The sequence below is a fragment of the Ostrinia nubilalis genome, chromosome 1 (assembly GCF_963855985.1).
Source record: "Ostrinia nubilalis chromosome 1, ilOstNubi1.1, whole genome shotgun sequence".
Lineage (NCBI taxonomy): Eukaryota > Metazoa > Arthropoda > Insecta > Lepidoptera > Crambidae > Ostrinia > Ostrinia nubilalis.
Window position 1 is genome coordinate 7,613,646 of NC_087088.1, and position 23,965 is coordinate 7,637,610.

At 36.0% G+C, this 23,965-nt stretch overlaps 1 protein-coding gene across 2 annotated transcripts; it reads left to right on the forward strand.

Annotated features, from left to right (window-relative positions):
* The first annotated feature begins 2,498 nt into the window (after positions 1–2,498).
* Positions 2,499–23,282, forward strand: LOC135088458 (carbonic anhydrase 1). 2 transcript variants are annotated; one of them, XR_010261043.1, is made up of 6 exons: positions 2,499–2,665; positions 13,813–14,004; positions 14,880–15,097; positions 18,763–18,984; positions 20,139–22,941; positions 22,974–23,282. XR_010261043.1 is itself a non-coding variant. In XM_063983277.1 (5 exons), exons 1-5 carry the CDS (start codon positions 2,635–2,637, stop codon positions 20,265–20,267), a joined length of 792 nt encoding a protein of 263 aa, XP_063839347.1. In that variant the 5' UTR covers positions 2,499–2,634; the 3' UTR covers positions 20,268–23,282. The 2 variants fall into 2 exon arrangements, 1 of the variants encoding a protein (XP_063839347.1); XM_063983277.1 differs by having other exon boundaries at positions 20,139–23,282.
* The last annotated feature ends 683 nt before the right edge of the window (positions 23,283–23,965 follow it).

Genomic DNA, 23,965 nt, shown 5'->3' on the forward strand with positions numbered 1-23,965 from the left:
TGTGAAATTATTTATAACATTTGCAATTCAAAACTCAGATGAATGTAGGTAGGTAGGATCCTGAAGTAAGAGAACTAATGCATGTACCACAATATAACAAACATCTTTACTCTGTATTTGAGATAACAAAGAATAAATTACATTAATTTATTCGAAGTAACTTATTTTAAAGTACTTAGGCAGTTAATTAGGTAGGTAGGTACTTCTATATCACAAAGCCCTACTATGTACATAGTTAGTAATGAGCACATATAATTTGATTAATAGCTAATACATTCTTTTGTTTATCGGGCCTGTCCATTGAACGTCTGTCGACTCACTGTTGTTGTCCCCTTACAATACCTAGACCTACTGTACATTCGTATGCGCATAGTGAAATACTGTTTTAGTACACGGGTTATCGAAGAGGTCACTTGCTAGCAAGTAAATAAAACATCATTATAGAATCTATACCTAAATGTGTACGTAATGTGTGTACCTATGTGTGTGTATGTAATTGACCATAGCTAAATAAAGTCTGAAAGTTACCCTACAAGCACTGAAACTCCTGTAAATCCAGGAGAGCCCGCCCAGAGAAAGTAGAGAAGTGCCGGGGGGTTTTAAACGCGTCATATAACAGTTTGAATATGTCCACGAGTGCGATACTAAATTTCAATATAGGAGACAGTTCAATAACAGAGATGAAGAATGAGTTTTTGACAACGGCCATCTGCCTGTAGCAAAATTGCCGGAAAAGTTTGTCCTTGTCAAGACCAAATTGGTTCAATACTTATAACGGATATGGTTATTTGCTGAATTGAATTGAGCATTTTGAGATTTCCGATCTCAGAGACTATTCCCACAGTATGTGATAGACGATTGAAAGTGTTGAAACTGCTGTGGTCATTCCAGTAGAACGAATGTGAATCACATCGGTGCTGAAAAAAGTTTAAGGTGTCAGTTTTCAGAAGGAATATTTTGTGATCCACCTACAAGCATCGTTTTAACATCGCTTGCGCATTACTGGGAAGAATTTTAATAGGTAAATGATGCCCTTTTATCAATGACTCCCATCGGTTTCGCCATTCCACGATTAGATTGTGATCTCAATGACGTGTTACAAACGTAAAAGTAGTTTTCAGACAAATTTTACTTGGAACAAGTCATTTTAGACCTAAATGCATCATAAACTCATTGGTTTTAGGTGACACAAATTGTAATACTGAAAGATAGAGGTTACTAAATTACTCTAATTTTAAATTTCCATGTTACATCTAACATAATCTTCTAGCAGCTGTAAGTAGCGCTTCTAGTTAATAAATATTTATAATTTAAAATATATTTAACATTCGTCAAATAATTAATCACATGGCATGCAAAAATGTGAAACAGTATTTTGAAATCGAATGTATTGCGCGAAAATGTATCTGAAATAACGGTTAGTTAGCATGACATTCGGAAATAAATAGGTAAGTATCAATTTACTCTTAATTTGTAACTAGCTCTACTATTTTTTTTTCTCCGCAGAAAAATATTTTCGATTTAATTTCACATACTCACGAACAAAAATGTAATCGTAAGAATTTTATTTTCAGTGACATTGAAAAATTATTTCTATTTTTAGCTCCTATATTATTTTAAAATAACGTATGGCACACTACTTAAAGAGATCATTCGGCCTATACCGCCAGTTAAAAAAATTTAACGCGTTGGTGTGTCTATTAGTCTCGAATCATATAAAAGAATTCAACGCAAATCAGGCTCGTCCGCGATTATGACGAAAAATTTTATTAAATAATATTTTAACAAACGTTGTCTTTTCAGGGTTTAAACTTTTCAGGATTTCCAATGAAACTGGATTTTGTAATTTTTATCTGAGGATTTAATTAAACTTACATAGTATTTAAAATTTAGACAAAAGATACCTTCTACGTTATGACAAATGACCGATTAGCTTAAACTTAAACGCATAAACTTAGTCTTCTCGTACCTACGTACGAGTAGTTGGTAGGCAAGTAGTGGTGCCATACAAAAAATTTAATACAAAAAAATAAAATGAAAATTCGGGTATTGTTCATGGAACTCGCATGAGCGATTCCGATTCGATATTAAATTAAATAATAATTTTAGCTATTAAAAAATTTAGATATTATTTAAAAGAATTTTTAAAATGCAATTCGACTAGGTTAATTAAGTTAGAGTGCACGAAGAATGCAGTGGATCTACCTACCAGTTTCATTTAGGCTACAATACTTATCTTATTCGCCCGTTATAAAGCAATACTTTCGTTAGCAATTAATCTACGATTAATGACGTCGGCATACCTGGTGAGTAAATAATGCAATTTACTGGTAGAAAGCCATGCAGTAGAGGGGCTTAACGTGTGATCCGCGAACCGCGCGGGTCTGCGCGCGCGCAGTGGGCCGGCGGAGAGCGCGCGAGCGGCAGTCCTCATCCCGCGCCACCGCCCGCGCCCGCGCCCGCGCCCGCTCCGCGCGCCGCGCCGCTGCTGACCCCGGTATATAGCGCCGCCGCCGCCGGCACTCGCACGCAGTCACGAACCCGCGATCTTCCGTGCACTCGCGAGACACGCGCTCACCGACCACTACAGATACTACACTCACATTTAACAGTGAAAGCGGTTTATCAGTGACAATGGAAGACTGGGGATACACCTGTGAAAACGGTGAGTTCAGTGTTCATTGCGCGGCTGACGCCAGAGCGGCACTTATCCTCATGGACCGGTTTGTTTACTTATATGTTTACATCGGCGCACGTGACCCCGAGACCGAGTCAATAAAATTCAAGTTTTTTGCGAACGATTATTTTATCATCAAGGAACAGCTACGAAAATCACCATCACAGTCAAGTAATTTTCGAAGTTTTTTTTATGTCAAAACTACAACATTTACATTTACGTAGGTAGTAATTAACAATGAAAATATTCTAATGACGTACCCATGTAAGTACATTCATAAATTTTCAGTTACGTATACATAACACTTCAGCGTTTTGTTTCATGAATTAGTCACTCTTATCAGTAGTAACAAAACTGTCAACTATACACCTGTTGTACTTTACATAGTTTAATGTATGAATGAATTACTATTTTATTGTAAATATAAATAACACATTTTCAAAACACAGAAAATTTCTGAAAAAACTAAATCAAAATTGTTGTACAAATGTCCAAAAACGATCAAGAAATGTATTTGAATAGTTACAATTACAAATAAATCGTTCGATTATGAAGAAGCAAAATAGCTATCATTATCTACGGTTAATTAAGTAAGTAGGTACTAAGAACACTTAATTGCGATTATTAAGAATTCTACGATGAGATATTGATGCAAGGAAAGGCAAGACTTCTGAATGGAGCCGTATCTATGGCAATGAGTTATTTTAAAATGTACTTAGGTACAATACTTCAAAATGCATTTGAGATAATAAAGAGAAGTCTTTTAATTACCGCTTATCCCATCCACTACTATGCAAAATATAAATAACACGCTTTTATGATCCTGATAAGGTAATAATGAGCCATAAACTACACTGTATTTCCACGACGAAACAAAGATGCTTACTTAAATTAATAAAATTAAACCCCTTCTAGATAAACATTTTTATCACTGAGAAATGACTAAGAAATGTAAATATTAAAAGTGTCAATTAGCTAAATACTTAGCGGTTTTAACAGACAAACTCGAAACGTAACTAAGTAATGTGTCAAGTTTAAATGGTGCCAACGAGTGTAGAGTCACAGAATAAGTAATATAGAGTGTAGGTTAGGCTGAAAGAATTTTGGGTAAGACAACCTAGCTAGGGATGCTTAATTTTAAATAGTTAATATCGTGAAAATGTGTCTATCTGTTCAGGTAGGACATAAAAAATAGTTGACAAAGAAATTAAAACCGACTCCAAAAAACCTGCACTAAAAAAATACATACAGCCGAACATATAACCTCCTCCTTTTTTGAAGTCGGTTAAAAATGGATAATAATAATGTAATTGACATTCTATGCATTGAATATCACTTATTCGAAAAAAAAAAAAACTACCTACCTACTAACATAAATACACTCAACATCAAATAAACCGCACCTTCCGCGACGCGAACTTTAAAGATTTTCTTCTGACACAATTATGGTACCCCAACAATATTGGTGTTATTTGAAAGCCCAATAAATATCCTTAAAGAAAAATACATTTCATGTCTAAATAAATGATTAACATATACCATAAATGTGACTTAAAAATAGACCTCACTTTGGGCTCACCTCTGGGATCAATTAGACCAATTTTTATGGTTATAAAACCAAATAAAGATCTCACGTGTCCTCTTTAACAGATGGATAGTGATTAATCCTAACTTAACAGTTTTATAGTCATAAAAAATGGCTATAGCGTAACTACCTATTTTTTGAAGAAGTGACTCTGGATCCTTGTAAAGACACATTTTTGGGGTAAAAACCTTTCCTTTAATGAAATGAAGTTTAGAACTAGGCTTTCAAATGGTACCAACTTTGGTGGGAAGTGGGGATGCATACGTTTGATAAGTGCTTGTCGCGGGAGGTGCGATTTATTTGATGCCGAGTGTAGTTAAACATATTATATCCTACTTATTTTGAACATAGCTATAGCTTATAGACTTATTTTAATAGAATTACTGAACAAGTAGGTACCTACCTATTCAAGCAAATTCTGTAACGACTTAAATGATCTAGTAATTAAAAAAATGTCAACCAAAGCTTTTGAAAAATGAAGGTATTTGTGATTTAAAAATACGAGATGACTAATGTTAATGTATAATACAATACGTACAAAGAAAATTTGAATAATTGCAGTCAGGCTGGTCACATTAACGTCCGAACAAGACAATCAGTGTCTAATGACGGCCGTAAACGTATGCATTAGTTTCAGCTTAGAGTCATCCTTATTATTCGAGTGACCATATTCGTAATGTTAAAAATACATTTCTGAATAAAAATAATGTTTCAAACAACTGACGCACCAATGCAAATGGTATTTCTAAATGCTAAGTTAAATACATATTATAAATTTTGTACTCGTAATATAAATAACTTAAGACAACTGGGCCTAACGGGTAAACAAAGTTTTAAAAACAATAATAAATAAAAAACCCGCGATCACTACATGTCCTCTACGAAAAATACGAAAATGTTCAGGATACCACTTATATTCCATTTGTCTCAAAGTAATTTTAATTCGGTTTTGTACCTACTCCAGATAGCGACCACTTGCATGGCCAAGCTATGAGAAGGAAATGGACATTAAGGGGCAATGAAATGGTTTTTATCAGTCGACACTATTCACACCAAAAACAAATCACTGTCCCCTGATGCCTGCATGTTTGATAAATCAAAAAGTCTAAGACTAAAAGTCTCCATGGTCGTTAGATTGTTTAAATATTGCTTAATGTGGAATATTTATTACATTAGTTAATGTAATAGGATGTTAAATACTTCTGTTTTGTGTTGATACGAGTATGTTGAACTCGTACTCGTCAATAAAATGTCATGAATTAAGACATAATTATTAAATGAGACGAATCGATGATACCTAAAGTACAGCTTCTTTGCAAGGAGTTCAACTGACCCAATGCAATGCCCTCTGATAAATACAGTTACCGGTACTAAAAATAAATGGCGATAAACTGGAATCACTGTACACATCCTAAAGGGCCAGTGGCCTCCACTCAATAAGGACTTTGTCAAAAAATTACAATGTTGTTCGCATTTAACTGAAAGGACAAAGTTAAACTGGATGACGAATGTTCTACAAATTTGAAAGTCTTGAAACCGACTGAAGCGACAGGTTATGCCGAAAATTTATTCTAATTCTTCTGAGTCAATCTATTTTTAAGCAGTATTTTCCCTGAAAATGTTATCATCATCACAACACTCAACTGGCTCGTAAACTTTAAATTAGCATAAAATATGTGCAAGCGACCATCAGTTCTTTTTCCTTAAAACGTGCATTTATGTCGTTACACGTTACGACTGCAAGTAATATTCGTAACAAATGTCTACATGTCAGTCCACAAACCATAAAATCTGTAGTTTCATTATATGCAGGCACTGAAAACTTATTTACACTTAATACTAAAGTAAGTTATAAAATGTTTTTTACACAAAGAATATTGACTTGAACCTTGATATACTGTAGGTATTTAGGAAAGTCTGTTGAAAAGACAAATGTAACCAAATTCCTAGGGTTAAATACGAGTATAGAGAGTTTGGGGATCACACTGAAAATGTCTGTAAAAAAGTACAATTTTATAGACTCTAATTAATATTTAATGAAGGCGCTGTACTAACAGCCTACCACAGCTGTTGCCTCAATACTTAGATATGGATACATTTTTTGGGGCATTTCGTCTAATATCCCTATTAGTAGTAGAGCGCAAAAACGCTTCATTAGATTTATTTTGATTAATCATAATAATTTGCATGCTTCGTCTGTTACAATAAATTACTGCAAAATACAAAAACAAATATGTAAGAAGAAGTATGTCCTTTAGTAAGATAGGTTGGGGCATTTCGTCTAATATCCCTATTAGTAGTAGAGCGCAAAAACGCTTCATTAGATTTATTTTGATTAATCATAATAATTTGCATGCTTCGTCTGTTACAATAAATTACTGCAAAATACAAAAACAAATATGTAATAAGAAGTATGTCCTTTAGTAAGATAGGATATCAATTTACGAAATATATAGGTACGTATTATGTTATTATAGAATGAAAATGAATACATGTTTAATACATTTTTCCTCCCAAAAACACTCAGCGCAATCCATCTCCTCATGTAGGTATGTTATGAAGAGCCTCCATTTAAGAAATGATATTGTCTACACGTGCCCCACAGCTTTGTTTTCCATAAAAAGAAAACACAGTTACTAAGTCTACCAATTAAATTATTTTCCATTATCGTCGAAACAAGGAGACCGTTACTATAAATTTAAGATTAAAATACATTTTCAAAGGAGATTCAGGATCAGTGAAATGTGATTCCTGAAAACTAAAATGAAACCTATTGAGTTTACAAAAAGATGTTGAACTCTTTTACTTACTACCAATAGGTACAAGTGCAGCGGTTGTGAATGATCTACAGAATCTATACTTAAATCCCTTTTGAATATACTATTCGTTCAGTTTGATTGACCACTCTAATGACTCAAGATTGTTTAGAACTGAATATTTGTTTGTAAACCTAGCCTGAAACTAAAGAAGCCTAACGTTAAACAATACTGCTAAGTACACCTACTGCACGCAGGAATGCACTATCTGTGCGAAAATGATGGCGACAATTGCCCTTAATAAGATTCCGGTCTCGTGATGAGAAACATGTAGTATCACTTGATTCCAGTTACTATGAAAGAATCTGAAGAACAATAAAAGTTTTGAATGACGATATAGATAGGGTATGGTTTCCTTGTGCAATTGGTGAGGATATTGCTGAGAGGGAAATCCCATCTCTTACAAACAAGGTACATTAATTATCGAAAGTTCTTTTTCCTACAATTAAAACTGAGTTGCTCTAAGTGAAGTAGGGTCTAAAAACAGTCCCAGAGGTTTTGTTGGAGGCAAAACTTTTCAAAACTATTTTTTTAAACCCAAGTGAATCTGCACGCAAACGCAGTCTGTGTTTAACTCATTGAAGCTGCAAATTATTAACAAGTAGATATTAGTCAAACGGAAATTGAGAATTTAAACTGTAAGCTGCTCTCATGAAAATAACTCACATTTGCAGCCCAAATATTTACGCCAAACGCCACTCAACACGTAAAGCTTATAGATTTGTTTTGAAAATATATAGTAGTTACAACTAACTTTTGTTTACTATTCTTCTAAATAAAATGCAGCAATCGATTGTAACTGTAACTATTACTTACCCACTGTATTTAGACGAACCATATCGGTCCCTTCAATTAGACGTGATCTGCCGCTGTCATGTCGCCTGTCTTATCTAAGTACATGAGTAAATTCTTCAATGAGCGTTCCTCGATTAATGTCTCTGTAAATCTATATAGGAATGACCAGGGTGTTAAGTACAAATAAATAAATTGATCAATACATCGGTAAAGTACCGGATCCAAAAGCAAAAAACAGTAAGATCGAAGATATTTATATACTAATAGCTTCATTAGACGCATACAATACAAAATGCGTTATTCTTGATGTTGCACAGTTCGCGTGTAGATAATAGTAGGTTGTTATTGTTATGGGTCAGTACTATAGGCCAGTAATGAATGAGCCATACACGCGGAGGCGGACCCGTTACCTCTAAAAACACAAATTACTTTTAGGATGACGACTTCCGTTCCGGTAAGTTAAGATTCAAAGTCAAGTACAGTCAGGTGACCGTGCGCTTGAAAGGGTGGAACGATACTGTCAATGACAAGGTCACTGTGGTCACACACCAGCGGCCAGATAGACTTTTACCGTGTTATCGAGTAATTACAAGTTAATAGACTTTATTTAAAAGTTACGCTGAGTATTGTATTGTAACACAGGACGTATCTCCGTAGCCTTAGCCTTGTAGTATGTAAAATGTCCCGTAATACTACTTATTCTGAAATGCAGCCTAACGTCTCGTGTCATGTCACCACAACCGCAAGTCAGGTTCACCGCACCACTTAATTGGCGTCAGCACCTTCTCAACCAATATTTACTTAGTAGTTGTTTCCCGGTTCATAAGTCGAATACCAATCGTTAAAATGACGGGATGTATCCACAAATATTCAGGCAAATCTTAGATTACCTACCAAATAAACTTTTATAAAAAACGTAGATACCTAAGTAATATTGATTTTGGTAGCGCGTAAACAAATCCAGTAAGTCAGTAAGGACAACGGATTTATAACGACTTTCCCTGCTCGCTCTACCTACACTCGACTCTCACCAGCTTGTCGTAGTAGCGTGGTAGTGAGGAAAGATCAGCTCATACGGAGTAAATAATGGCACTACATAATAATATGAAAGTTACAAAAACATTCTACTAATAAGGTATCGGCCCTTTAACTTCAGCTCTCGAAAATACATCGTTTAAAAATATATCCTGTTTTAAGAGATTAAGTGTAAACAATGAACAATTAACTGTTAAACCGCGTGGGTGCGCCTGCGTCGGGAGCCGGCCTCGACCGTGCTCGCTTCGCTTCAGAAAGGAGGAAGGTTAAATCGCTGCAAACAATCCGATAATGTTTTCTCTGAACGCTGTCACTGCAGTCGCAAAATAAGGAAATAATAAATGGCCATTATTCTTGTCCGTACAACAAGCCTGAATAAATCGTTCGATGTCGGAAGTGGAAACGGTCAAGGGTGGGCTTTACTTTACATATTAACGACGATGCAAGTTCCAACTCCGAAATCAAATCAGTGAAAGATTGAGCAGGATATTAAGTAATACATAATGTGATAGTTAATCGTCGATTCCGATAATCGTTTACAGTTATGTAAATGAGACAGGATTCTTGGAAAGAACTGATCTCTCCGTTTACCGTCATCTAAAATTATAAATTTTTCCTTGTACCATCAGTCACCATCTCACCTCAAAGACAACCAGTCTAGATTCCTGCAGTGCACGTTTGCCTTAAATGTAAGGAGCTTTTGAGTATTCACTCAAAAGCTTTTAAGTGTCTGCATTTGCTAATAGATTTGTCATTGTTTACCTTCAGCTTTATTTCCCAGTTAGAACGCAGTTTCACAGTTACTTTAAAGGTCACTTGTTAGATGCTGTAATTAAGTATTTGCATTGTCACGGCTTTGATATGTGTTATTATGTTTTGATATGCATTTATGAAGGCACTGTAATGCACGGAGCAGATTCTCGACAAGTCTTTGTCTCTAGAGAACTTACGATCTTCCTTATGATTTACCTATGTTAATAAAACACAGTAGGTATGTTAATAAAACACATTATTTTTCTGTACTACGAGTAATATAAAGAGAAAAGTTTTGATTGTTTGTTTGTGTGTATTGAATAGGCTCCAAAACTTCTGTACTGATTTGAAAAAAAAAATCTCCATTAGAATCCTACAACATTTCTGATGAACATAGTAGGTACTAAAGCCCCATCAGCTAGTTTTCTGCAAATCAAAGATATGATTTTAAAATAGCTCATTAAAAACCACACTCTGAACTAGGGCACTGTAATATCATTATTTAAATACAAGTGGATAAAACAAATCTGTCCGCGATAAACAAGACCGCGGCTCGAGGTCACCGGCTCAATTCAGGCGATTCGCAACGCGGCAGCTTCAATCCTACACAGGGTTCACTTTTTATCAATCAAACACCGAGCGAGACTAATTAAATGGTTATTTATTATGATAAAGGTAACCTTAGGTATCTTCGAAAATTTAAAATACTTGCGTAGCTCTCAGCGTACTTATATTTTGTGGTACTTTGCATTGACAAAGGAAAATAAAGGAGAAAACGTATTATTTACTTTTAATATTGTGGATACCGCTTAAAAATGTCGAAATCGGATTCCATATTTACAAAAGTTCACAACTCTACAACCAATAAACCGCCTTAATTAACGTCGACAAATGAAATAAAAATATATTTTAATTTTACCTCTTATCTTCGATTTTCTGTGAAACTAAATAACACAGAAACTGACCGCTAGTTGGTAGATAAAAATAAACTATCATCTGCCTCAATCAAATACTTTTAACTTGGCACATTTATAGAGCATGAAACAAGGATGGTATAAACTTTACACCAAGGATGGTATTGGTTTATACAGTTTATCGCTTTACCATGGACATCTTTGGTAGGACATGATGTGATTTTAAAATTGAACACAGCGATCATTGCAATTTAAGCAATTTTCCACTTAAGGAAACAACTTAGGAACCAGAGAGTTGAGGTACCTATCTACCGACCCCTATGCTCACGAAGTAGCCGCATGACCGTCCGCTGAACCTTTCAATTGATTGAATTGCTGATGCGGACTTAATGCGCCATTCACACGACGGACTCATATGAAACCGATATTGTTTTTGGCGACAGCTCCGCCGAATAATAAATAATACCAATCATACACGTCCGGGCGTCTGAACGGCCTCAATTGATGACATATTTACCGTTTCCTATTTGTATTTTATAGACACCCGACCGCATAATCATCAACGTATTATTTGCAGATCGTTTGAAAGTCAATCATTTAGGTACTTTTACTTAATTACTTTTTGATCAGATGTAACTAAATCGTTTTATTTTTATCTTTAGTTTAGCATCGGGTTACTTTCACTTACAATTTATTAATTAATAATTAAAAATGTTAAATGAAGATATTATCTTCGCTTGCTTGTCTCAAAACGATAGTATGAAACTTTAAACAAAAAATAAAATTGGAAACGCACATGTTCCACTTTCAAAAATAAAACGAATGGCAATCTGAGCGATATATGAACACAATGACGTCACTGATCAATTTGTTTTTTAGTACACGTAAAATCCATGAAGAGTAATCTTTAGCGGATTGCTTACACAAGCTTACACAGTAATGAACGCTAAACAAGCGCCGCAGGTTAAAAGCGCCGACATCAAAAGAGCTCTAAAGTTTTATGTCCAACTTCGCTATTTTGACCTGAAATAGTCTGAAATACATTTTTTTTTTGTTAAAGCTTAAATAAAACAATTTAGCTAAACAACAGCACTCAAGAAAACCATTTAGGACTTAGAAAGTTCGATAGGAATTGAATTTATGAAAATATTTTTGATTGCTGCTGAAATAAGAACATAGACGGCTATCCAGACATTACAGTTAAGTTTACTCGTATGTTATGTTTCTACACAACTTCTGAAAATGATTGATGCTGAAAAGCATAATTTTCCTGAAAAAGAGTATTTTTGAGTGATGCTAATAAATCCAAATCCACCCGGGCGGAGCCGCAGGCAAGGCAAGTGTTTGTAATATTTTTGTAGCGACTTTGTAACAACCGTACTGTGGATTTATCGTAATTACTTTAAGCGGTCCGTTTCAGAGCTACATCCACAGCAAGTCGTTCCATTGTTCTACTGCTGTATAAATAATCATGAGTATGACAAAATCGCGGCCACTTTATGCAAATGAGCCCATCCGACTGACGAGGTGTCGAATCTACTTTTCAACTCTGTGTAACTTACAACTCCTTAACTAAAATCTATATTATCCAAGAGGATACATCTATCTTACAGGTATTTCTGAAGGATCCTTGATCATTGTTATACCTTACATTTGAAGATGATCAAGGTTGGACTAAGACCGGTTTTTCGCACTAGCACGCAAATCTCAGTTACATACAGTTTCATACATATTGTGCATTAATTAATGTACTGATGGCAGCCAATGAAGCATCTCTTATGGATTATGATTACTATGACTGTAAAAATGTCAACTGTTTAGTCGTAGGTATTGCTCGTGCCGCTTTTTTATACTGAGTGGTTTCACTTTCCACAGCCTTCTGTACCAAAAGTACCTACGCGTCGTCCCGTTATTTGTTGGGCCACTTTTAATTGAAAACAACATAGTGTTTAATTTATGTAAATGCTTTAGGTATACGGTTTATGTAATGATTTGTACAGCTACTTCGATTTTTCTAAAAATCCCTGTTGAATAGAGAAAATTTTAAGAACATGATTAATTAACAATTTTCCGGAAACTTCAAAAATATCCACAGATTTGTCGTCTTAAAAATATTGTCCATCAAGCGGTAGATCCAGCTGATAAGATTATAATGAATGACATTAACAAACATTTGGAAATTGTTCTGAAAAAATATTGTTATACGCATGAATAACATTTTCTAATGAATCATCGACTGAGAAAATTACCTTACATTGTACGAATTTAAAAGAACCTCTACGATTAGGTGTCTTATTAATATTATAATCGCGTATTTCCATAGAATCACCCTATACATTGTAGGCTACTTATCTCAAATAGTAACAATAGGCACAGAACCTATTCATATTTATCTAAATAAAAACACGTGGTGAAAAAAAGGCCCACATTCTAACCTTGAGATAGTACTTTTTATCACTCAAGTAATTTGTTCACGTGGTAAAATTTTACTGACATTGTTTACATCGTTCTACTGGATATCTTACGGTTTGTTGTGGGTATATTTATTTTTTGAGCCCACTCAAAGTCTATCAGTTTAAGTACTAGTATTTATTCGTAGAAATAACTCTACATATAATTCTAGTTTAAAATAAAATTGCCCGCATTGTTGCGTAAAAACAAACTAATGCATGTGTTTGAATGAATGTAGAGCCAGTACCTATTATGTTGATTGTTGTCTGTCCACGGTATGTCATTGTAAAATTGTATAGGATTGTCTAATCTAAGGAAATGGCCTCTCTGATTTTAGTGATAACTAGTCCGAATCGATACTATGCCTTTTGTCGTATGCTAGTGAGTGACCAATTTACCTAAGAAGAAACGTTTTTTATATGGACTTACTTCTCTCTGTAAAAGGATTCGATTTTCGGAGCGATCAAAAATGCCACTTGTTTAGAGCCCCAGTTGTTGTTTGTTCAGTAGATGTCTAATATAACTCTAATAAAACCAGAAGAAACAATATACAATTACAACAATGCTTCATCGAATGCTTGATTGTAAAAGTTTACGGACAATAGTTGAAATCTTCTTCTTTTCGTGTCGACAACAAACCTACACAGTGTCAGCCCAAAACTCCGCTACAAGAGTGGCGTTGTCAGTAGCACTCATCAAATCCTCCTGAGTGCAGTTGCTTGGGCACTCAGGGCATGACATCAGGTGCCTCATCAATAGTTGAAATTGAAAATATTTTCTTTGCAGGTCCAGCGACATGGATAGAGAAGTTCCCAGAGGCGCGCGGTGCCCGCCAGAGCCCCGTGGACATCGTGACGTCACGATGCAGCAGCAGCGGCTGCGCAGGGCCTCTCTGCTGGCGCTACTCCGTCAACCACACGCGCTCCGTCGTCAACCCCGGCTACTGCTGGCGTGTCGATGAAAATGGATACGATTCTGGTAAGTTAATATAATGTTAAATCAACAAAACAAGAGTCACTATGCTAAATAACGGTAACACTTCAATTTGTAAAGAGCAAGGCAGACTGAAAATAAAACTGAAATACGATATTAACAAAACATTCTAAAAACTGTAATATAATAAACCAGTACCTATATTATACCTACTACTACTAACAACCTATTCATAGATAAAAGGTACTCTAATTAAGTCAATAGCTATAAAATCTACGAAGGTATCGAAGACTGACACCTTGTAACTTAATTGGTTTATTCAAGTCCCTTTGTATCTAACAGCATTAAACACAGTAGCTACAGTACATAATACATAATGCGACTGCAAGCGGAAGTTGTAGGTCCTCGCTGTTAGTAATACGAGCCAATTTGCATTTCCATCGATCCAGACGGTCCCCTCGCGGTGACTCACAGCTCTCCCGATGTAACATGCGACGCGCGAACCCATTGCTATTGCTTTAGATTCCCAAACAAACCGAAAAGTTTTTAAGCATTTTCAGGAATCAAACATCCATCGAAGAATCTAACATCGAATCTAATCCTCATATAAAACGCTCTCAAAAGGGAAGATGATGAAGACGGAGATTTTTTTTATAATCATATCATATTTTTATAACTAAAAGCAGGCTTTACTAACCTATGGATCAACTGTAGTCTGATTAATAAAATATTTGAATTTGAATTTACGAGTAGGTAACTAGGTATGATGACTGATTTTTTTTTCACTCAAGCACTCTGGAAAATCTTGAAAAAGCAAGAAATGGTCTTTTTCGGATAGCTTTTATTACACAGCCCTCAATCTTCTGCAGCTTTACTAAATTACTGAATTTGAAGATAACGAATTTGCTCTGTCATTGCAGAACTGCGCGGAGGTCCCCTGGGTTCGGACGTGTACAAACTGCAGCAGTGGCACTGCCACTGGGGCGCGGTGAACGGCGAGGGCTCCGAGCACACGGTGGACGGACGCTCCTTCTCCGGCGAACTGCATCTGGTGCACTGGAACACCAGCAAGTACAACAGCTTCGCCGAAGCCGCGGGGCAGACTGACGGCCTGGCTGTATTGGGAGTTTTGCTGATGGTAAGCTAGCGTTTTTCGTGGCATATTGTATGCACGGCAGCAACGACAGCAAGTTAGACTATACATTATGTGTTTGATGGAAAATAGCACTCATTACATTTAAGCCTATGACTATGCACACACACACACACAGTAAAGTTGAGGTCCTTCTTCTAAGAAGGATTTTCTTTTCATTGAATTTGCTGAACATAGAGAACTTCATAGATACCAACCAACGGTTACGATAGGTAGTATGGAAAGAACTGACTTTACTTATTAAGGAAAGTCACTTCTTATTTCAGCTAGTGCAGTCACCCCAAATGAAAGTTAACAAATAAAACCGTCTAAACAAGGAATGGTTGAAAACGGACTCAAATAGTTACCTACTGTTATTTTTTATACATATCAGGCACCCACTTATTTTCTTTTCTTGCGATTTCGGTTAACAATTTTATAGAAAGGCGCCTAGAAAAATTACTTCCTTTTAACCAATTCTGTGTTCCAACGACGAAACCAAGGACGAAAATGTACGCTACGTTACGTTAACAATTATACAGTATAGACATTATGCTAAATTACAGACATGATAATGCCATACGCGATTCTATTCTAATACTCTAATGGGTAGTTGGATAAACACTACCTACTCATCTATAAAATTACGTAATCAAACAGTCTTAGCTATTATGACGATGACTTGAATTTGCTTCTGAAGAGGTTTATGGTTTGAAACGTTTTTTACCTCAGCGAGTTTTTAACGCCGCTGTGCGACCTATAGTGACCGCATGACGCAAACCGAACGAGCGATGGGATGATTGAGAGTTTCCGTCATATGTACAATAAATTGCACGCTCTGTTCCAAAGCGAACACAAACATTATTTCGTTCAGGCACAGCACAGGTCGACAAGTTGGGATAATTACAGCGTGCTAAACTAAATCGCTCTCTCGACTTCCGAGCGCTACTTTCTCTCGCGACTCGATTGGACATCGTCAGCGGTAGACTAGAATATTTGTTGTGCGCGAGTATATTAAAATAAATAAGTACTTATTACTTATGAAAGTAATATAAATGTAAAATAAAAGGAAAATAACTAGTATTATATTTAATTAGAAATCTATGCCAATAGACACTACCGCAGCTAGATTAATCACCTAAGTTACCAATGTAAGCGGATAAACCCGAACTTATAAAATGTTTTTCCTTTAAGCAAAATCAACTATACGCAGCTATAAGTGGTATATAAAGTATTAGGCTAAAAGTATAACATATCTTTCTTTCATAAAACTGTAAACTGTAAAACTGTTAACTCGGATCTAAAGGGCATTCTCGGACACCACAGATGTCTAAAGGGCTTATTATAATGCTGAGACAATATTCACCGACTGAATCTTATTATTCGTTATAGCAATATCTAGATAAGTTTACAGTTGTTTAGCAAATACCAAAACTGTTTTGGGGGATTAAAGTGAACTATACGTGCATGATGTTGAGAAAGACGTTGATACGAGTGTTGTACAGATCCCAGTAACTTTGTTAAGCGATCACGTCACCGAAGCCGTGCAACTTGCATGTCAATCCCTTTAGGTACTCTTACCTTTACGTGCATACCTAGTACTTAATACCTAAGTATTTTACGCATGAATAAACACTAGCTAGTTGCTTCATTCGCTTCCGTCTGTGCCTAGATTGCCTAGGTAATGTTCAGCAATGATTCCGTAAAATATACAATATGAATTTGTATGGCAGAGTTTAGCCATTTTATCTATGGGTATTTCTCCGGATCTGGATTATTTAGTTGATTACCCCGACCTTTTTTATTTTTGAATTTAGAGTAAGTTTAGGTAAAACATTTCAAAATAGACATTGTTACGTGCATATTTTTTATATTGGCCCATCTGTAGCAAGCAGGAATAAAAAGTTATGTGACATCAAAATTTTCATGGTCGGGGTAATCAAAGTTGGGAGTCAGAGTAATCAAAAATAAAACAAAATATTTTATTTTCTAAGGTTTTTTTAAGTTATGGTGAAATAAATGTTATTAAAACTAGCCATTTGTTATTCTGATATATAAACGACAATATTGTAAAGTTTCAACAATATCTATTAAGTAGTTGTTGCGTAAAAGAGTAAAAAACTTTCGCTTATACATATAATATTAGTGACTCAATGTCCTATGTCTCCTATATGGGACAGAAGGCGTCCACAACTCAACAGTCCTCCATCGCATTCGGTCTTGAGCTTCGCGTTTGATCTCGCTCCAAGTCTTGCCGATCTTCTTCGCCTCGTCTGCTACAGTGCACCGCTATGTTTTTTTGGCGCGACCACGTTTGCATTTTCCCTGGGGGTTCCAATCTAGAGCCTGCTTGGGGATATTATCGGGGTCCCTTCGGAGAGTGTGGCCGATCCAGTTCCACTTGCAGCGTTTGATCTGCTGGCCGATCGGTATTTCGTAGCAGCGTTCCAAGAGTTTGCCGTTTGGAGATTTTGGAGAATTCGGCGAATACATCGGCTGAAGAAGATCTGCAGCTGGTGCGAGATAACCTTAGTGGCCTTCCACGTTTCACACCCATAGAGCAGAACTGATTTGACGTTGGACCCGAATATTTTGATCTTGCGTGGGTCAATTTCCGTAATTGCCATACGGCTCGAAGTTGTGCGAACTGCGAAGGTAGCTCTGGCCTTGGCAATGCGCGTTATGATGTCCTTTTCGGTACCTCCAGGCTCTGACATGATGCTCCCGAGGTAAGTAAAATTGTGGACTCGTTCCACAGCCTCTGCACCAACGGTGTGCAATTCCTCACACCAGATCGCATCTCTTGGGTCTTCCGATACTGATACCCTTGCTTTACCCTTTTTTCGGCACAATAATTAGAAGCCCCTTATGCCAGTCATCTGGGAGTTCCTCTTCCATCCAGATGTTTTCGGCGACAGGTGTCAGGACGTCGACGGCGGAGTTTACATCGGCTTTCAGCATTTCTGCGGTGATAAAGTCGAGTCCAGGACGAGTAGTGAGTCGCATTACCGGACACCTCGGCATGGAGGCCACCACTAAAGGTTCACGGGGGAGGATAGAGCTCGTTTCTAAATTGCGTAGCTAGCGACGTAGGCGCACATTAGCGACGTGTCGGGGTAATCACGGTTAACGCCCGGACACAACTTCAAATAGTTATTTTACAAAACCTTTTAGTGATATAGTTATATCGTATTTAATTTATCAATGTTTATTTAATCAGTAATCGATTACATAAGCATTGAAAGCGGTAATAATAACGGATTAATTTATACGAGCAAATTTGTTCTGAAATCGGGAGCGCGGACACGCCGTGGTAATCAATTTTTGACGACTTACGATTTTTTTTTAATTACTTAATTAACTATTATTAACTCTCTCTGTGGTTTAACAACAAGAACCAAAGTTATACTATTAGATAAAAATATTTGTTACTAAAATATTATGATATTCGGGTACTTTTTGGCCCCGGACACGTGATTTTCTTGGCCGGTGGAATGACCCCTATATATCTATGTCTATCTATATCAGCCTTTAGGGGGTTCGCCTTCGAACATAGGCCTCCTCCACTCCAGGGTCTTTCTGGCGATCTTGGTTCATTTGATCATTTCATAACCTCTCTAATTCTCCCTCTTATCAATAATTAATATTAATTATCAATTTTGTAATTCCAGGTTGGCTCAAAACACGAGGAACTAGACAAAGTAGTCCGGCTATTGCCGTACATCCAGCACAAGGGCGACAAAGTGACGATGTCGGAGCCGCTCGACCCGGCCAGGCTGCTGCCCGCGCGCACGGCCTACTGGACCTACCCCGGCTCGCTCACCACGCCGCCCTGCACCGAGTCCGTCACCTGGATACTCTTCAAGGACCCCGTGCAGGTGTCCGCTGAGCAGGTCAGTTTGCCGTACATCCAGCACAAGGGCGACAGTGACGATGTCGGAGCCGCTCGACCCGGCCAGGCTGCTGCCCGCGCGCACGGCCTACTGGACCTGCCCCGGCTCGCTCACCACGCCGCCCTGCACCGAGTCCGTCACCTGGATACTCTTCAAGGACCCCGTGCAGGTGTCTGCTGAGCAGGTCAGTTTGAAACCGCTTAAAAGCTTCACTCAGGATATAGAGACACAAATAATTCCTTATGCTAACTTTTCATATATTTAAACAACAGAATGAATAACATATTATAATCGATTCACAGAAAGCCTAGTAGATAAGCGCACAAAAAGTGAGGCAACTTTTAGTGGACCATTCTTGTCCACTTGAAACTTGAAGCTTTATTGTTTTAATTAAAAGTCTTATTTTAAATAGTACTTAATAACATTTTATTACGATACATGTGGATAAAAATCTCAGATTTTCGAAAAAATCGCCTTTTTAGACATTTTTAACAATATTTTGACAGTAATGACATAAGATTTTTGCCTCACTTTTGACGAAACGACAGTATGAAATGAAGTCTATCCATCTAGGCTTTATCTTAGATCCTTAGACAAACGAATCTACAATAGGTTTTTTTAAGGAAGGAAAAACACCGCCGTTTTTCGATTTCGTGTACGATTTGGTTTCCTTTTCGTCCGTGACTCTACATTATTTTAAACTTTATTAAAAAGGATAATCTATGGCTTAGGCGAAACAACAAGTCTGCGTGAAGACCGGTTTCCGATGCGCAAACAAAACAACGGATACGCACCGCATGTTCCACTTAAAATGCTTTCCAAAACACGCCATTTGAATGAGCCTATTTGTTTAATGTTGCATAGAGCTATAGAAATCACATTGTGATTTCATTTTTGTGCTCAGCTATGAGGATAAAAAGTATGAGAGTCTCATCTCTCAACAATAATCTATTAATCTATCATAGACATAATTTAATTCCGGTGTAGGCTATAGAGATTAATTGGAAGAACAGGGAATCCATAATTTCTTACATAGATATGAAGTGTTTTTGATCACACATGAGACTTTACATGGATGATGTCCCGAGCAGTAGGCCTCAGCTACCATCCCTCGTGCAATTATCAGATGAAAAGAACATAATGTCATATTTCAGTTGGCCCTGATGCGCAAGCTGCGTTGCGGCGAGGCGTCGTGCGGCGAGGAGGCCATGGAGCTGCTGCACAACTACCGGCCCACGCTGCCGCTCGGCAACCGCGAGCTGCGCGACTACGGCGGCAACTAACGGCCACCACCAGGCCCTGCGCATACCATGCATATGCGACCCACGTGTCAACAAGGCCCGCGCCCCTAGGTACAACCAAATGGTCAGCAACATTAGTAGCGCTATACACACTTTACATTCGTCTGGTTTTGTTGCTGATTAAATCTCAGGCTGCAGCCGTTTTAGGTTGTGTGTGTACCTATTCCAAAAGTTTGAAAATAATTATAGTTCTGCACAGAACGACCAATGTGCCTGCATTTTTACTTATTACGTGAGTGCACAGTTCAATGGAATCCTAGGTATTTTGATAAGGTAATTCAATTGTGCCTCTAATCAGTACATACGATAAATGTAGAAAATATAAAATAATGAATTTTTAATAAGTAGTTGTATAGTTTTACTTATTACCAAATGTAAGTAATATTACTTTTATGATAAAACTAATGTTACATTGACCTAATACGTATGTGAATAATAATGTTATTTTATTAATGAAATCGAATATAATATTCATTTATCAGTTTTTCAGACCAAAAATACATTTAATTTTAAATTAAATTAACCCGTTATCGTGTCTATGCGTACCTACTAATGCTGATTATGATTATTAACTTACTGTTATGATTTTATTTTACTGTTAAAACGGACAAACTCATTCAGTACGAGTATGATAGTTTCGAGAATGACGCCATAAAGGTCCTTCTAAAGTGGCCTAGCTTGATTTTATTTAGATCTCGGTCTAGTAGTTACGTATTATCTATAATAGGGTGGTTTATATTCACAGCCCATAGTATTTTATAATAAACCTACACATCTTCCATTAGTTCATTTAGTACATTCAAAGCATAATAATTTATCTAACCTTCATACCCTACTAATAATGGTCCTAGCTAAATTTTTCTAAAGAATCGATTAATCAGACTAAGTAAGTGCTAGAAAAATGGCCACAATATTTCGGCAACTAAGTACCTACTTAGGTAGTGACAACGTAAAAGGTTAATTAAATTCCTCCTTTCTTACTTTTCTTTCGAAGCTTTCTGATTTTTCTGTTCTTCATTCATATTTTTGATCTGTATTTGGGTATTTCTCATCGCCACGGTTCTCATCGTCACCTTCGTGGCGAATTTTATTTCTAACTTATTTCAACTTTTTGTAAACAAAAATTGTAGCGCTTGATGTGAAGATTGTATTCTCAGTAAATCAGTCAAATAGTGAGTCTCGTTTGGAAGCTTTAACGTTTTGAATTTTTTGATGCCACGAAAGTGATTCTTATACTTCACATCAATAATTTCTTTAAACTGTACTACTGTAAATGACTCTTAAGTGTTTATAAAACATATATTTATTTGTCTTATTTTCATAGATAAATAGCAATAACATAATATAAATAGGTACCTACTTAAATACAAGATAACATTTTACCGTTTACGTCACCTACTAAGTTACAAGATTCTACGCAATTAGTTTTAAGGGTGACACTGGTGGCATTCTGAAATGCTAAAGAAGCAAAAAACGGATTATCAGTACCTCAATAAAAAATAACTCTAACTGATTATCAGTCCCTCAACAAAAATATATTTTTTATTTAGGCCAGAGGGCCTCGTATTTTTGTTGTACAACTTTTAACTCAAATTTCAGATTAAATTTATCTTACAAACAGATACACAGTCACATACAGACATACATACAGTCATACAGACAGACAACAAAAATACGAGGCCCTTATTTATTTATTGATGTACTGATCTCTACTTACCACGTATAATTTATTAGTTATTAAAATATTGCAAAAACATAAACACCAGTCACTTATATTTTAAAATAAACCAAAGCAAGAAATCACTTTCGTGGCCTAAAATCACCTTCGTGTATAAAACACCACGAAGGTGATGCCACGAAGGTGACGAAAATTTTAGTTTTTTATGAATTATCCTTAAATTTGAATTTAACGGTTCAAGTTGAATACTACACAAATAAGTCTAACATGTTAAGTTTTCAATGGCAAAGTTTCAATTAAATTGTTTAAATTTTAGAGGTAGAAAATATTGTTCAAGCAAGCGACGGTATGTCTATGGATAATCACAAAAAGTTACGTATTTTTTTCGCGGAGCGACGATCGACCTATCTCACCTCCCCAATCGTCGAAGCGCGACTGACATTAACCGAATAGATTGCTGTGATTGGTTGCTGGTGTTCAGTTTAACGGCAATCTTGTATTATTACTCAAAATTTTAGGTACCTAAAATCGTGTGACCAACGTATTTCGCTTTCTCAATTCAAAATAATTATAAGAAGATATTTTTTGACTATTGTGTGGAAAGTATATTTAATTACGATGATTTTAGTATATGCTACACACAAATTGAATGAAAATTGTGAATGCAGTAACCAAATGTTTCATTGCAACCGAAGGTGTGACACGATGAGAACGCGAAAAATGACCCCGTTTTTTATCGTTTCATGTGATTTTTTCGTATTATTTTTGCTTCTATTACGATAAAATTTATTTTGTATGTAGCTAAATAGATATTTTATCATCTGATTTCAAAGTTATTGTTCTAACTTATACCGTTTATGAACTATTATTGTGTGACCATCAAATTTGAGTCTAAATGAGAAGTACCCATTTACACTTAGATCTGTGTACGTATACCTACATATTATAAGCATTTAATTTACAAACGCCTATTGATAGGTAGCTGTTAATTTACAAACGCCTATTGATAGGTAGCTGTTATACAGATGTATACTAAAAATAAACCAACATCGGCTTTCCGTTTCTAATAGCTAAAATATTTATTAGAATTTACATGCATTATTAAATGCAAGTACCTTGTGCCTCGAATGTAAATGCCTCAGTTACATTAACTGTGTCGTTATAATATATTATAAGATAATATTTAATCATAAATATGATATTTTTAATTAAGTATACCATTATCAATTATTATAATCATGTACCTACCATTAAATATCATGAACAATGTTATGCTGTATTACAGTGTTCACTAATAAATGTGTATTTTAAATACCAAAGCTTTTTAATTTCCTATTGTATTTTTCATTAAGCTCACATAATGTGTTTGTACTTGCAGGAAAATTATAGAAAACAACTCTGATAAAGCTCAATTTGCGGAAACTGCTTCTGTAAGCAATATAATACAGGGTGGAAACGTTAAGTGATCTCACTCGATTATTTCTAAACTATACAGGGTGTTAGGTAAATGGGTATATGAGCCGACACTAGCCCATGTTAACATGGTCATATAAATGGTATGGTGAAGTCAGAAAATTGATATCTTCATTTTAACTACCTATTTTAATTTTCATACAAATCGGATTTTGTAAAATTTATTTTGTATGAAAATCAAAATAATTAAAATGAAGATATCAAATTTCTGACTTCACCATACCATTTATATGCCTATGTTAACATGGGCTAGTGTCGGCTCATATACCCATTTACCTAACACCCTGTATATACAAGATATTAAAAAACTGGAGACAAATCCTGAAAGTGCTTCATGGGCTCTTTCAAACGGTACCAATAATAGGTTACAGAATAAACTGGATCTATCTGAAAATTCAATGTTTCCAGCTTCCATACTAAATGTTTGCCAGACACACATTATCAGAAGTGTATTTTTTTTATTTAATAATAAACTCTTAAAATAAACACGTAAATTGTATTCTTATTTAAAATTATTCCTTGATAACAT

Excerpts from the sequence above, each read along its gene's own strand:
- LOC135088458 (XM_063983277.1), top strand. The coding sequence starts at position 2,635 with ATGGAAGACTGGGGATACACCTGTGAAAACG. Across the intron at positions 15,098-18,762 it reads TATTGGGAGTTTTGCTGATG|GTTGGCTCAAAACACGAGGA; the intron begins GTAAGCTAGCGT and ends TTGTAATTCCAG. Across the intron at positions 18,985-20,138 it reads TGCAGGTGTCCGCTGAGCAG|TTGGCCCTGATGCGCAAGCT; the intron begins GTCAGTTTGCCG and ends GTCATATTTCAG.